Genomic DNA, 14,521 nt, shown 5'->3' with positions numbered 1-14,521 from the left:
ACAGTCAGTAGTGGTAGGAAGGCACCGTCTACTTCTTCTGGTCTCAGGATAGATGAGGCCATGGTTTGTGTGGGCTATAAGTCCTGTAGACCAGCTTCTTCTTTGAGTCTGTTGTTTCCTGCTTTCCCCTTTGCTCCAGACACACAGAGACAAATAGTTGTATCTTAGATGGCCGCTCCCAAGCTTTTAAGACCCCAGACACTACTCACCAAACTAGGACTTAGAACATTATATGTTATGCCAATTAACCAAGTTGTCCCACGAGACTAATCCCATGAGGTGTTTGATTATGTCTAGGAAGCATCCATAACTGTGTCCCCTATGTGCTTTACATGAATATATACGCAGCACACACAACACATATAGACATATACCTACACCTATTGCTGCATAGTTATATACTCACATATGCCTTCCTACACATATACATGCATACATATCTACCTATGTAACCACACACATATCTTTTGGGGGTTATTGCTTTTGTCGCAAAATCGTATGTTATAGCATTTACCAAAATTCTCTTATTCTTGTGGACTTCCTAGTGTCATCGAGTCATGCAGACTTCACCCATATTCGGGATTGCCTTTCCCATCACCAAAAATAACAAGTATCTACTATCTAGAAAGTAACTCCCCCTCCCTACCCCGGTAACCACCAAAGAACGTTGCCTTCTGTATGTATACCTATTCTTGGCTTTTTATAAAATTGAGACAATATTTGTCCTCCTGTGATTGACTTATTTCACTCAGCATTATGTCCTCCAGATGCACCCATGTTATGTTTCGAGACCTCATATTCTTTACAGCTGCATGTATCACAATTTGTTTATCCATTTGTCTTTTGATGGGCAGCACCAAACTTCTTAAATAAACAGTTAGTGTCCTTATGATTTAAGCCACTGTTTGTCAGGTTATGCTTCTTGCATCTGAAAGAATAATTGATTCTGTATATATATTTATAAATAACTTAAAAAAAAAACTATTATCAAGATATACATCAAACTGTTAATAGAAGTTCCCTTGAGTAGGGAGGAAGAGGACTTTCCCTTTTTCTTGGAATACATTTTTTACAAAAAATATATTTTTAAGTATTGCTTAGACCAAAAATCGAAGAAAAGAAAAAATAACTAGAGCTCAACTTTGGTAACCATGTATGGCCTACATATCTGTGTTCTAATTTTCCTTGTCTTATCTTCATTTCCCCAGGCCCTGATTCATTTATATGTTCTCACTTTAGTGTCTGTGTTTTGGAAAGCCACTTCAAATCTTCTGTGGAAAGGGTTGTATAGAAGTCCATCCACGTTACCATTTAGGGCAAAAACAAAAAATGTAGAGGAGGGATTCAAGCTGAGTCTTGCTAGATGAGCAGTGTTTGAAAGGTAGAAAAGGAAAAGGCAGAGAGAAAGCATCAGCAAGAGTAAAGGCATGGGGAGAAAAAAGAGCCTGGCTCATTCAGGGAAATTACAAGGAACTCAAAATTTCTGGAGCATAGGATGAGTGAGAAAGCTGGATAATGGAAAAAGTCTAAAAAACAAGCCTTTATTCCAAGCTGATAGAGGCCCTGGGTGGCACAGTTAAGTGCTCAGCTACCAACCAAGAGGCTGGTGGTTCAAATCTACTCAGAGGCACCTTGGAAGAAAGGCCTGGTAATCTACTTCCAAAAGGTCACAGCCATTGAAAACCCTACGGGGTGCAGTTCTACTCTGACACACATTGGGTCACCGTGAGTTGGAATCTACTCAGCAACTGGTTTGGTTTTTTGGTTTTTTATAGCAAGCTAAGGAGGTGGACACTATTTTTTAACTGATCATGATCATGATGATTGTGATAACAGCTGATACCCACTGAGAGCTTGCTGTGGGCCAGGCGCTGTTCTGAACCTAACCCTACAGGGCAGATTCCATTTTTACACCCTTTCTATAGATGGGGAAACTACAGACTTTGGGAGAGATGAGCTGTTAAATAATTTTAACCAAGGAGTGCATGTTGAGATTTATATTTTTAAAACACATCTCTGTACATGCTCAAATATTTACAGATGAAATGATACAGCTTGGCTTGGCTTCAAAACAACCAGAGGGCTTGTGGGAGGGGATATAAAGATCCCCAGGAGCTGGTAACTGTTGGAGTGCTGACTATATGGGGGTTTATTATACTAGTCTCTTTTATATAATGTCTGAAATTTTCCATAATAAATGATTTAAAAAAAAAAGTCTCTGGCTGCAATGTGGAGGACTGGTTGAGAAATGTGAAGTAGGAAGGAATGAGACCAGTTAGGGGACTGTTTAAGAGGTAAGAACAGATGAGTGCTAGGGAAGTGGCAGTGGAATACAGAGGACTCTTTCAGAGAAAAGAATTTTAGAATTGCTTGGTAACTATTTAGTCTTTGTGGTGGAGAGGGTGGGGACAGAGAAACAACAGAAGTTTAAAGTAAGTCTTAGGTACCTGGCTTAAGTAACTAGGCAAATGAAGATGCTGTGACTTTATTGTTGTTGTTGAGTGCTGTCGAGTTGATTTCAACTCACAGTGACTCCACATGACAGAGTAGAACTGCCACGTAGGGTTTTCTAGGCTGAAAAAAATTAAACTAAATTAAAATTAAAAAATTAAAAATAATTTTTTTTTTTAATCTTTACGGGAGCAGAATGCCAGGTCTTTCTCCTGAGGAGCCGCTGGGTGGGTTCAAACCACCAACCCTTCGGTTAGCAGCAGGGCACTTAACCGTTGCACCATCAGGGGACTATAAAAAGAGAAGTTTGGGGAAACAGTGAGGAGGAAAAGCTGTTCAGTTTTGAATGCGTCCAGTTTGGTGTGCAGTAAACACCTAGGTCAGTGGCCTGATCTGTAAAAAAACCCTCATGTATGTACACCCAACACAAGCCTATCTATAAATTATTTGCATGATGTACACAGTAAGTACATTATGACACAAAAATACTTTTTACACAGCATTAATATTTCCTTCCCAAAATCTAACAGGTTATATCTCACACCATTCGAGTATGTACACTCTACTTTGAGGACCACTGATCTACATGAAGATGGTGGTTTTAGGATTAGGATGTTCCACCTCTCTGAACCTTAATTCACGTCCCTGTAAGATGAGGCTGTCAACTTACCTGTAAAGGAATGACGACAATTACATGGGATTATAGGTGTATATTAACGACAGCATATGTCCAGCTCCAGGGGCTCCGAAATGCTATCCTCAGCCCACATTCCACCATCTCCCCACACCTCCTACCCCATTTCCTCTAGTTTACAATAACACAATAGACATACTTTATTTTTGTTTCTTATGTGATGAATTTAGAGATGCACTTAAGTGAGGCTCGAGGTAGTTTAAGAGCTCCTTGAAGGTGTGAACCACCACTTCATTTCATGGGCATTTGCTTGTTTCTATCCAATCCCCAAGACGAAGTGCAGAAATGCCGATCACAAACCCTGAAGCTGTGTGGGTTTAGAAGGGGGTTAAATACCCTCACCAGAAACACACAGACACACTTAACAGCCACTAAGGCAAGTGGCTTCTCAGACATAATTTGTTCAAACAGGGAAAATTTTAATAGACTAATTCTTCAGTTCACTATCAGAGGGGACGGAGTGACAGGTGAGTGGGATAGATGGAAGATTTCAACTTGTCGGTTCATCACTACAAGTAAATCTGGAAAACATCACCTCACAGTTCAAGACAGTCCTCTCAGATCAGGTAGATGAGACACATTCATGTTGTCTCAGCCAACAGAGACCTGTGTAAATGGTTCTCATCTCCCTGAAGAGTTGGCTTGGTACTGGTTACAGGGGGAAGCAGTGAGAGCCTGACTCAAATTTCTAACTCGCGTTGAGGGGAAAGCGATATTAAGAGGCAGGACACAGAGAGACAAATATTGATCACCTCACTTACAAAAAGACAAAGACAGGCAAAAGTATACAGACCAAAGTTTATCAGCGGTTACCAGGGGTGGGAGGGAGGAAAAACAGGAAAGGGTTATTGCTTATGGAGTACTGAGTTTCAGTTTACGGTGATGGAAAAATAATTGCATTTAAGGGCAGAGTTGCACAGCCAATTAATGTAATTGCTGTCAATAAGTTGCACACTTGTAAAGAGCTGAACTGGCAGAAGTTTTATGATAGGTATATTTACAATGACAAAAAATGTAGCTGCTGAGACTGCTTATGTAAAACTAAACACCTCATGGGATCTGGTTCCTCGGTTTGGAGGTTTAGGGTCATGGTTTCATGGGCTAGCCCAGTTAATTGGCCTAATAGCCTGTTTAGTGTTTCTGTCCTAGCTCCTAGTTCATTGCATAGTGCCTGGGGTCTTAAAAGCTTTTTGCAAGCCATTCAAGATACATCAGCCAATCTCTCTTTGCCTGGAGCAACACAGGAAGGAGCCAAGAATAGGAGAATGAAATGGAATGTGTGGCTAACTGCCACCATAGACAACTGCCTTCTTTAGCCAGGAGATCAGAACTGGAAGGTGATCGGCTACTATTACTGAACATTTTGATCAAAGGTCCTATAGAATCCTGATCAAAAGAGGGAAAATGTAGAACAAAATTTAAAATTCTCATGGCTAGGTGAATCCCTGAAACTATTGCCCTTGATATAATCTTTAAACCTTAAACCAAAAATACTCCCCGAGGTCTTCTTAAAACCACATCATAGTTTAGCTTAACTAGTAAAGAATGTTTGCCTTGGGCATTATGCTCTTTTAAGATCTATCTATATGAGATCAAAGTGACAACAAAACAAAACCACACCCATTGCCCTAGAATCCATTCTGACTCATAGTGACCCTATAGGACAGAATAGAACTGCCCCCATGGAGTTTCCAAGGAGCACCTGGTGGATTTGAACTGCTGACCTTTTGGTTAGCAGCCGTATCACTTAACCACAATCACTGCACCACCAGGGTTTCCAAAGTGACAACAGCAACTCAAAAGATTACATAGGAACCTTCCAGGGCAGTTGAGTTCATGTTAATGGGGGAGAACAATTCAGCAAAGAAGGGTGAGAATGGCTGCACAACTCAAAGAATGTACACTGCATGTCACTGAATTGTACACGCAGCAATTTGAACTGGTGTATGTTTTTGCTGTGTATATTCTCAAAAACAAAAAGTAATTTTAAAAAAAAGAAGCAGCAAGACACAGGGTTGGTAAAATTCTGCCTATAGAACAGATTGCACATTCGTCTGTCTTGGATATCAGAATTGAGAATTTACACTCTAGTAGAGTACAGAAATGATCTACGGATTTTAAGAGTTACAATTTAAACTCTGCTTCCATCATTTTCTCTACCATGAGAAATTCCTATAAATCTTCAAGCTCTTGGGGACAGAAAACCATATGTAAAATAAGCATATATAAAGCTTCATGTCCATTTGTGAGACACACAATGATTTAGCAGAAGTTAGACAAGTTGGTAAGAAGCTACAAAAAGCCTTGCCTTCAATTACTCACATAATCCAATGCTGCCCTCTAGCAACTCAAGAGCAAAACAGCAACTACAAGCCAACTGATTTCAGGAATCAGAATTTTTTTGCATTAATATTCTACTTGTAATGGAAGATACTACTGAAAGAGGGGGACATAGGAAATGACCTTTTGGAAAGATGCTGGGAGAAGTTAACACAGCCCTCACCTACTGGACTGCTCTAGGTCATCTCCAGTAGACCTGGAAGGGCCTTGAAAACACTGAAATACCCTCCACTGACCTGTTTTGTTTTGGTTTTTTTTTTGGTAATACAGTCAAGCAGGAGCTATTACTTCTCTGGGCAGAACTATTTTTTGTCACTGGAAAAACTCCCTCCCTCTACTCTTCCATGTTTTGGCAGGAAAGAAGGGTAAAAGCTATTAGACCTACTTATAGTTCTCATAACCCACTCTATTAGCCCCTTTAATACTTCTTAAATACATGATACAGTATTAGTTCTTCCTAAGAAACGTGGGGACCTAAAGCAAGGCTATAATACTATGATTAAAGAACTATGGTACCAATTGTCAACCCTGGAACGTAAATGAAATATTTAAGCTGGTGTAATGAATGTCCCCAGGAAATAGTGGCTAATAATTAGTACACCCCCACCCCCAAGTAATACTGACAATCACCTGAAGTGCTAAGCCCAGAAAAGTCCTTTCATTTCCATAATCATCTTTCCCAAAAGACTTCAAAGTTCAATATTCACTCCATGAGACCTTACCACTACCACTCGTATCAAGCCAAATGATATCCATAGCTCATCAGAGCCTATTTAGCTGACACCTTGAAACATGTAGAGATGTACGCTGGGAAAGGCAGAAATACTAACTAGGGTGAAGCATGAAGTATATCTGCCTGTATTATTTTTGGTTACAGACAGGTGTTTCCAATCTCTCATGTTTAGTCTTGAAAGGAATGGTTAGTGTGTACGTGTTTGTGTGTGTGTGTGTGTGTGTGTGTTGTGTAAGGCGGGAAGAACCACATACATCTATTTTCAAACAAAAGTTGCCATGTGTTTATTAAGACATTTCTGTTAATGTAAATAAGCGCAACTGGCTCCCAATAAGTCACTATACACATTCAGGAGATATTCTGAAAAGATGTATCAGGATGGACTTCTCTTGTGGCTCAAATGGATCTGAGGAAAGAACAGAAGAAATTACTTACCTAATTAACAGCTGCTGGTTATCAACAAACATCATGCAGTGGTGATGCAATTTGGGGAGGCAGGATAGCTGGACTGCTTTCCCTATCTGGCTAAAGCTTTGCTCAAAATTTCTCTGCCTTCAAAAATCCTTTCCCTAATTTATCTTCCTGTGCACTGAGAGTCTCTCCTTGACATTCATGCATCTCAAGGAAGAACAGACCAATTGCAAAGCTCAACCCCGTAACTACTACCGTATCTCAGGTCAATCAACCCAAGGGAAGGGAAGCCCAACTTATTATTTTAAATACTGGGCAGAAAAAAAGCCAGCTATTAACTAGCTGTGTGATGCAGGACAAGCCATTTATAATTACTCAAGAGACATACACAAAATAAGAGGGTTTTACAGTTTGGCGGTTCCTCAAAAAGTTAAAATATAGAGCTACCACATGACTCAGTAATTCTGCTCTTAGGTATATACCCAAGAGACTTGAAAACAGTGACATAAGCAGACACAAGTACACCAATGTCCACTGCAGCACTATTCACAATAGCCAAAAGGTGAAAACCCAAATGTCCATCATCAGATGAACAAATAAAATGTGATACATACATACAATGGAATTACTCAGGCAAAAAGGGAAATGAAGTCCTGATACATGCTACAACATGCGTAAATCTTGAAAATATTATGTTGAGTGAAGTAATCACAAAAGACAAATATTGTCTGATCTCAACTATATCAAATACCTAAAATAGGCAAATGTATGGAGATGAGAGTTTAACAGTGGTTACCAGATGCAGGAGGGAGGGGGATAGGGAGAATCATTGCTTAGGAAGCGCTGGGTTTGTTTATGGTGATGGAAAATTTGGCAATGGATATTGGTGATGACTGCACAACATGACTGATGTAAGCAGTGTCACTGAACTGTACACGTCAAAGATGTTGAATTGGCAAAGGTCGTGTTCTCTATTTTTACCACAATTAAAAAATGCAGAGAAAAAAGTAAACATTATTTAAAAACAAAAACAAGAGGGTTTGAGTTCAGGCAAGTTATAATGCTATCTGAAGACAGGTATCTATTAAGTCTATTCTCTTTAGTGGATTAAACACATTCGGCAATTACAATCTGGATGCCCACTATTGAACACTTAATTAGCAATATGACCTTAAAAAAGCACAGCCAGACTGTTGTGATTTGGGATTAGAAATTCCCAAGGAATATTCAAGTCCAGCTAGACGCTTCCTGATCCACTTCTATCCCACTCCCCTAACTGCAGATGCAGCAACTCAGGGACAGAGAAACAAATGTGAACTAATGTGGTCCCTTCCCCCAACTGACAGCAATGGGTGTAACCTTAAAACCTGTAGAAATAATTAAAAAGGATCTTCTTACTTCAAATAATCTCTTCAGAAGTCTGAGTAATGATGCAACCTGAAATAGTAAAGATAAGTCATCTAAACAACTTTTTAATTACAGACAGTATTGTCCATCAGATCAATGAATGGCATTTGCGAAGATTTATCCTTTTCACAGGAGCATATTATGCAAAAAAAGCTTGTAATCACAACCCTTCTCACCAGGCACCTAGGTTCAGACTCCTGAATCTGACATTCTGAAGGATCCTGACGCTTCAGATTCTAGATAAAAGCATTGAGCTTGCTCCAAAGCGTCAAACTGGAGTCTCTGAAATACCTGGTCAGCCATGTTCAACAGAAACACTGTCAGTCCAACCCACTTGCTAGCATAGCTAGGAACAGTCACACCTGAGAGCAAGGTTCTGGTGAAAAAAATCTAACAGCCTCTGGAGTTCACTTAGAGAAAAGGAAAACTCAATTATTATAATAAACCAAAGCTGCGGAAGACAATTTCTAAGTGCAATAAGAATCTGCATTCTTTCATAAAATCCTCAGATAGAGGATCGCTCGAAAACTGAAATGAGACTGACGGAATTATCAATTTCCTGGTATAGCCCATTTTCCTTTCAAAGTAAGCAGAACTTCAAACCACATTACTGTTTGCTATATTCTCTTTTCACAAATATCTACTCAAAACCAATTTAATTCCTCCTTTTTCTTCACCCCAGATTTCAGTTTGCTTTGAGAGCAGGCCTTCCCTAAAGCATATAAACATAAACACAGGGTTCTATGCAGCATTCATTATCAACACAAAAAGCCAGGGAAGGAGGCTGTGATTTGATGCACAGGTTTCCTGCTGAAAACTCTTTAGTTGTCCCCGAAGACACACCTTGTCACCTATAATCTTCTAGCAATGATAGTTAGATTTTGTTTTGTTTCTGTTTTATGGCTTAGTATGTTGGGTACAGAAAAGAAACTGGACAGAGCATATAACTTTTGGATAGTTTTGTAGTTAACATCCTTATTTATAGCTTACAGATACAGGCAAAAAACATCTTTTTAAAAAATTACTTAAACCTAGTGGAGTGAATAATGGATTGTCAAATGAACAAAAGTTAATCTAAACCCTAGTACTAAAAAAGTGGCAATATTATTAAAGCAGCTACTTCTCCTCAATCTTTCTCAAAATAAAGCTTACCAAAAAAAAAAAATTTTTCTGGTGAACTTTGTTGCTAGCAACATTTTATGATAGAAAAATGCAAATTTTGTTACATAACGAGGATGACAGTCAAGCTGAATGCTATACAACTTATTAAAGGCTAGGAATACAACAAATAGTATCTCTTCACATTCTCAAAAGCAGTTTATAAGTATCTCTGACTTTTAAACATAAATAATACCTACCGATACATCAAGGCCTTGCCCTTCTCATTGCCCAGTGCAAAATATCCACTTCTGGGAGAAAAATCCATGGTATGAACAAGAGAAATATTCTTCCTTCTAACAACTGGAAAGTTTGAAAATACTGTACAGGAAGGAAGGTGAACCTGCAGGAGATAATAAACTTCATATGGAAAATTATATTGTGCTTCCCTAAAAAGCTAGAAATACAAGTATCATACCATCCAGCAATCCCACTCCTAGGAATACATCCTAGAGACATAAGAATTGTCACACGAATAGATTTATGCACACCCATGTTCACTGCAGCATTATTCACAGTAGCAAAAAGATGGAAACAACCTAAGTGCCCACCAACAGATGAATGGGTAAACAAATTATATTACATACATACCATGGAATACTACTCAAAGATAAAGAACAATGGTGAATCCCACAAACATTTCATAACATGGATGAATTCAGAGGACATTACGCTGAGTGAAATAAGTCACTCACCAAAGGACAAATACTGTATGAGACCACAATCTTTGATGATTTTGGGAGAGCAATGGGGAAGGGAAATCACTAATAAGTGGTAACTTTTGAAAGACAACACACATTATAGGGCAAGTCAGTACAACTTGACCAAGGCAAAGTCATAGATGCTTTCTAGACACATCTGCTTTGATAGGGATCACAATAGAGGGTGCTGGACAGAGCAGGAGAAAATGCAGAACAAAATACAAATTCACAAAAATGGACCAGACTTATTGGTCTAAGACTGGAGGAACACCCATGATTACTGCCGCTGTACACCCTGGTACCTCACAAGTGAAGCCACTCCCAAAGTCTACGTTCCAAAGATTAATCCGTTCCAAACCTGTTGCTGTTGAGTCGATTCTGACTCTATAGGACAGAGTAGGACTGCCCTATTGGGTTTCCAAGGAGCAGCTGATGGATTCAAACCTTTTGGTTAGCAGCCAAGCTCTTACCCATGGTGCCACCAGAGCTCCAGAAAAAGATTAGACAGGCATATAAAGCAAGTGGTACCACAAGTGAGGAATGTGCTTCTTAGTTCTATCAAGTATACAAGACCAAATGGGCAGCACCTGCCCAAAAACAAAGAAGGCAAGGAGGGACAGGAAAACTGGACAAATGGACATAGAGAATCCAAGGTGGAAAGGGAAAAGGGGAGAGTACTGACACATTGTTGGGGCTGCAACCAATGTCACAGAAAAATTTGTATAAATTTTTGAATAAGAAACTAATTTGCACTGTAAACTTTCACCTAAAACACAATAAATTTTTTTTTAATTTAAATTGCAAGAACTAGGAATTTGTATTTCTTAAATTTTAGTCTTTATTCCATCCTTTTGCTGAATGAATTCATTTTGCAAAGTGAAATCAAAAAGTTCATTTTGATTGTGAGATATATAAAGCACAGTTCTCTTCATGTGCCAAAGCATTCCAAAATTAAATTTTTATTTTCAATGTGCTATTACTTGAGAAGAAAGGAAGGGAAGAAGTGAAGCAAGTTTTTTTGATGCTTTTAATGTGGCTCTAGCATAGTGGCTGACAGGCTCATATGTTTGCTGAATGAAGAAACTAATGTGAAAAGTCAACGGTGGTATCCACTAATGCTCTAACTTAATGACCCAGTAAAAAATTTTGATCACAGGGAAAAGATACTATGAACATTAAGAAGAAAGAAACTGATTTTATATGACTAAAGCCTAGCCAAAATCATACCAAGTCTTCTAATATTATAAAATCTTCTCTTTACACTTTCGTTTTTTGGCTAAGTGATATGCTCTTTGCCTTTTGCAATTTCTCCTTGAGAAGGGCTAAATCATGAACACTTGGTTCATCAAACAGTATCCTGATTTAGAGAGCGCCAAGCTCCCCAAAGCCAGGCCAAGTGTAAAGAAGGGCACTGTCTCTCTCCAGGAGACCCACCTTCTGGAAAAAATGGGCCCAAGTCAGACAGGTAAAACAAGTCCTCGTTCAGTTTGTCAATGAATAAAACCCAGTGGTGGAAGCAGTTATTTTAAGCAGACTAGGATGGTTACAAAAGAGCCCTGGTGGCGCAAACAGTTACACACTCCACTGCTAGCTGAAAGGCTGGCAGTTCGAGCCTACCCAGTGGCTGGGGAGGACAAAAACCTGTCGATCTGCTCCTATAAAGATTCTGTAATGGGACAGTTCTACTCTGTCACATGGGTTTGCTATGACTCAGAATCAACTCAACAACAGGATGAAAATTCTCACTTTTATATGTTCTCCAGCTCTTCCAAGAGATACAGAGTCTTCACATTCAAAAAGACACAGTTAGCATTCAGCTATTTATCTTGGTAGTCTGTCATCCTCCACACTTTCAGATTAGACTTTATTCCATTCAATCAAGGTGGTTTTCACAGACAAGTATTAGGTAAAACTCAATGCTATAAACATCTATTAAATAGGTTTCAGTCAGTCACGTATTAGGCCCAACTCCCTGTGATATACACCTATTGACTGTTTTGTCAAGAAAGTTAAGTTTACAGAGACTCTCCCAGCCATGTTCAATTATTCTCAATTCTGGCTGAAGGCAGACGTGCCTGCACAGCCTGGCATCGATGCTAAGGCATTAGTGCTAATGAGAAATGGTCTTAACCCATTTCAGCTACGAAAGTGGCAGTACCCCGATTTGATTTTAACTTTTGAAGTTCTTAAATACTCCCCTCTATACAGGTTCTGTAAGAAATTGAGTGTTAAAAATTTTTTTAAAAAGTACTTCATAAGCAGACTTTGTGTTTTATGCAGAGAAACCAGTATATGGATATCACAAAATGTATTCATACTCAGTTTGGGAATGCACATTATATGAATTTTTGACAAGTCATGTGGATTCCTAATTATGTTTCCCTTAGGTTATTATAAGTTTGCATCCTTATATAAGTAAGCATGCAACAACGAGCGATCCAAAGCATCATGGGAGCAAAACATCAGGAAACAACTATTTGTTGTGACTGCCAAGAACAGAGCTGTCCTGTGCCTTTACTTGCGTTTCCACCAGACATGCCACTGACACTCTTCAATTATGCCTCAGATATTCACTCATTAACTTTCCCAGCATGACTCTGAAGTTCAGCTAGCTGCTTTTCTGATTCTTCCAAATCAAAATACACTGCGACCAATTTTTCTACGTGATTGGCTTCAAGATAATCGTATCAAACCAATCTCTCTTATTTCCAACATAAACTGGAAAAACCCAGTCTCCTAATTTGGATTCATGTAACTTTATAATTAAGTCAATTGCTTATTACAAATAGGGAGTTCACTACAAGCAAAAATCTGAATCTAAGACACACAGCAATTTTTTAAAGCCCATTTTTATCAGAAGGAAGCTGTGGTTTTGTAGCTGAATAAGCAGAACACCAGAAATGCTATAGTAACTACGCACATTTACAAAGTCTATAATATGAATGCTGTCCCCATAGACATGGTACCTTCATGCAACAAACCTACACAACAGTACACCTGTACAGCCACGCATCACACAACACACCCGGCTGTCCCTTTTGATGGAAGATAAACACCAACTTATCAACAATGTCTTTTTAAATGTTATCCCTGCCACTGACTTGGATATCGGGGTGGGGGCGGGGAGGAAGAGGGATGTTTACAATGACCTCCTAACAGACTCAATAATATCTGCTTGCAAAGTTCTACAGTGTAATCTCTCAGGCGGTGATTCCATCTGATTAGAAACTCTGCCATGTTCAGACCTCTCTTTATGACCCTTGTATTAAAAGCTACAATTGAACTATTAATTAAGAAGCAGTTCCATACAGACCCAACTTCTTTATCTCAAAAAGTTCCCTTATCTCCATCATCATTTCTGTCACGATACTTAAGGACCAAGATACCAAGATTCAACAAGTAAAAAGCTCACTCATTCTTATTTAATGAGTAAGAAATTCCACAACTTTCTATTACATCCACGACTGTAGATGTAGTAATAATTTAACTTCTGGGTCCTCTTCTGGTGCAATGGTTTAGATTTATACCGACTGCTTTGTGCAGGGATAACAGAACCATTTGGATCATTATAAGTGCTTGTATTTGATAATACTAACATTCCTTCACTGAGACATTTTGAAGCTGCTGTGCCTGGCTTCTTTCCATTAGATATTATGGTTGACTACCATTTAAAAAATGTGATTTGGCTGTTACTAACGAATTGCTTGTGTGATTTTGCTACAATAAAAAAACATAACGGCTGTCATGATCACTGAAGCAAACTAGGCAGAACTAACTACTATACGTCTTGCAGAATATATAATGTCAACAGGAGATAGACTCCATGGTTTTCTTTAACAATTTACTACCATTAAAATGATAAAAGGTTGATATGTACTAGTACACCACCCCCAATAGAGGAATGGGGATTTTAAAATTGAGTTGAATTAAATATTCTCATTTACGAAATGATTCATTCAACAGAGAGGCAATAAAACTCAGTGCCATTTTTTTCAAATACTTTTTCCAACAGAATCCTCTCTCCCCACAAAGAAAACGTTATCCAGAATTCTAATTTATATCATGGATAAACATGAAGCTTCTATGATACAGGTAGAAGCTTAGCCTCCTCCTTGCCCTTCTTGCCATATGAAGCTCCTGGGCAGGTTCTAGGGCTCTAAGGAATTCAGTTTAAAAAACCCTTAAGTAGTAGGAAGCGTACAGAATCTAGAATCACAATTCTGTCATTTATGGAGCCGTTGCCTTTAAGTTAATCCTTTGAGGACTCCTATATGGCTCAAAAATCTTGTTGTAGAATTCTTTCTAAGTCTTTCTAACCTAAACACTATTGTACAAAGCTGATGAGGTATATACTACATGCAAGGCTCGTTGCTAAGTGAGCAAGGTAAAAATAACACAAGTCTTGGAAACACTATGGGGCAATTCTACCCTGTCCAATACCGTTGCTGAGTCAGAATCAACTCGATGGCAACAGGTTTGGTGTTTTTTTCTTTTTTTTTGTAAACTGCTACAATCTGATGGTATACACCTAACAATAACACTATGCGATACTGTTATTCAAAGTTGTATGCCTTCTGTATACCTAGTGCCCAAAGCAAATGTATGTACGTAACCAATGAATGAAGA

The 14,521-nt window shown here is 38.7% G+C and overlaps 1 protein-coding gene across 1 annotated transcript in view; it reads right to left on the bottom strand.

Moving 5' to 3' along the window:
• Window positions 1-5,442: 5,442 nt before the first annotated feature.
• Window positions 5,443-14,521, bottom strand: part of UTP18 (UTP18 small subunit processome component) — a 42,477-nt gene continuing 33,398 nt past the window's right edge. The window contains exons 12-14 of the mRNA XM_003414612.4: window positions 9,395-9,537; window positions 8,028-8,066; window positions 5,443-6,624 (exon numbers count right to left, since the gene is read on the bottom strand). Of these exons, the coding sequence (XP_003414660.1) occupies window positions 8,042-8,066; window positions 9,395-9,537 (168 nt within the window). The 3' untranslated portion in view covers window positions 5,443-6,624; window positions 8,028-8,041. The remainder of the gene's footprint in view (window positions 6,625-8,027; window positions 8,067-9,394; window positions 9,538-14,521) is intronic.

Source organism: Loxodonta africana, chromosome 18 (genome assembly GCF_030014295.1).
Source record: "Loxodonta africana isolate mLoxAfr1 chromosome 18, mLoxAfr1.hap2, whole genome shotgun sequence".
Classification (NCBI taxonomy): Eukaryota; Metazoa; Chordata; class Mammalia; order Proboscidea; family Elephantidae; genus Loxodonta; species Loxodonta africana.
This window is presented reverse-complemented; position numbering and strand designations above follow the sequence as displayed.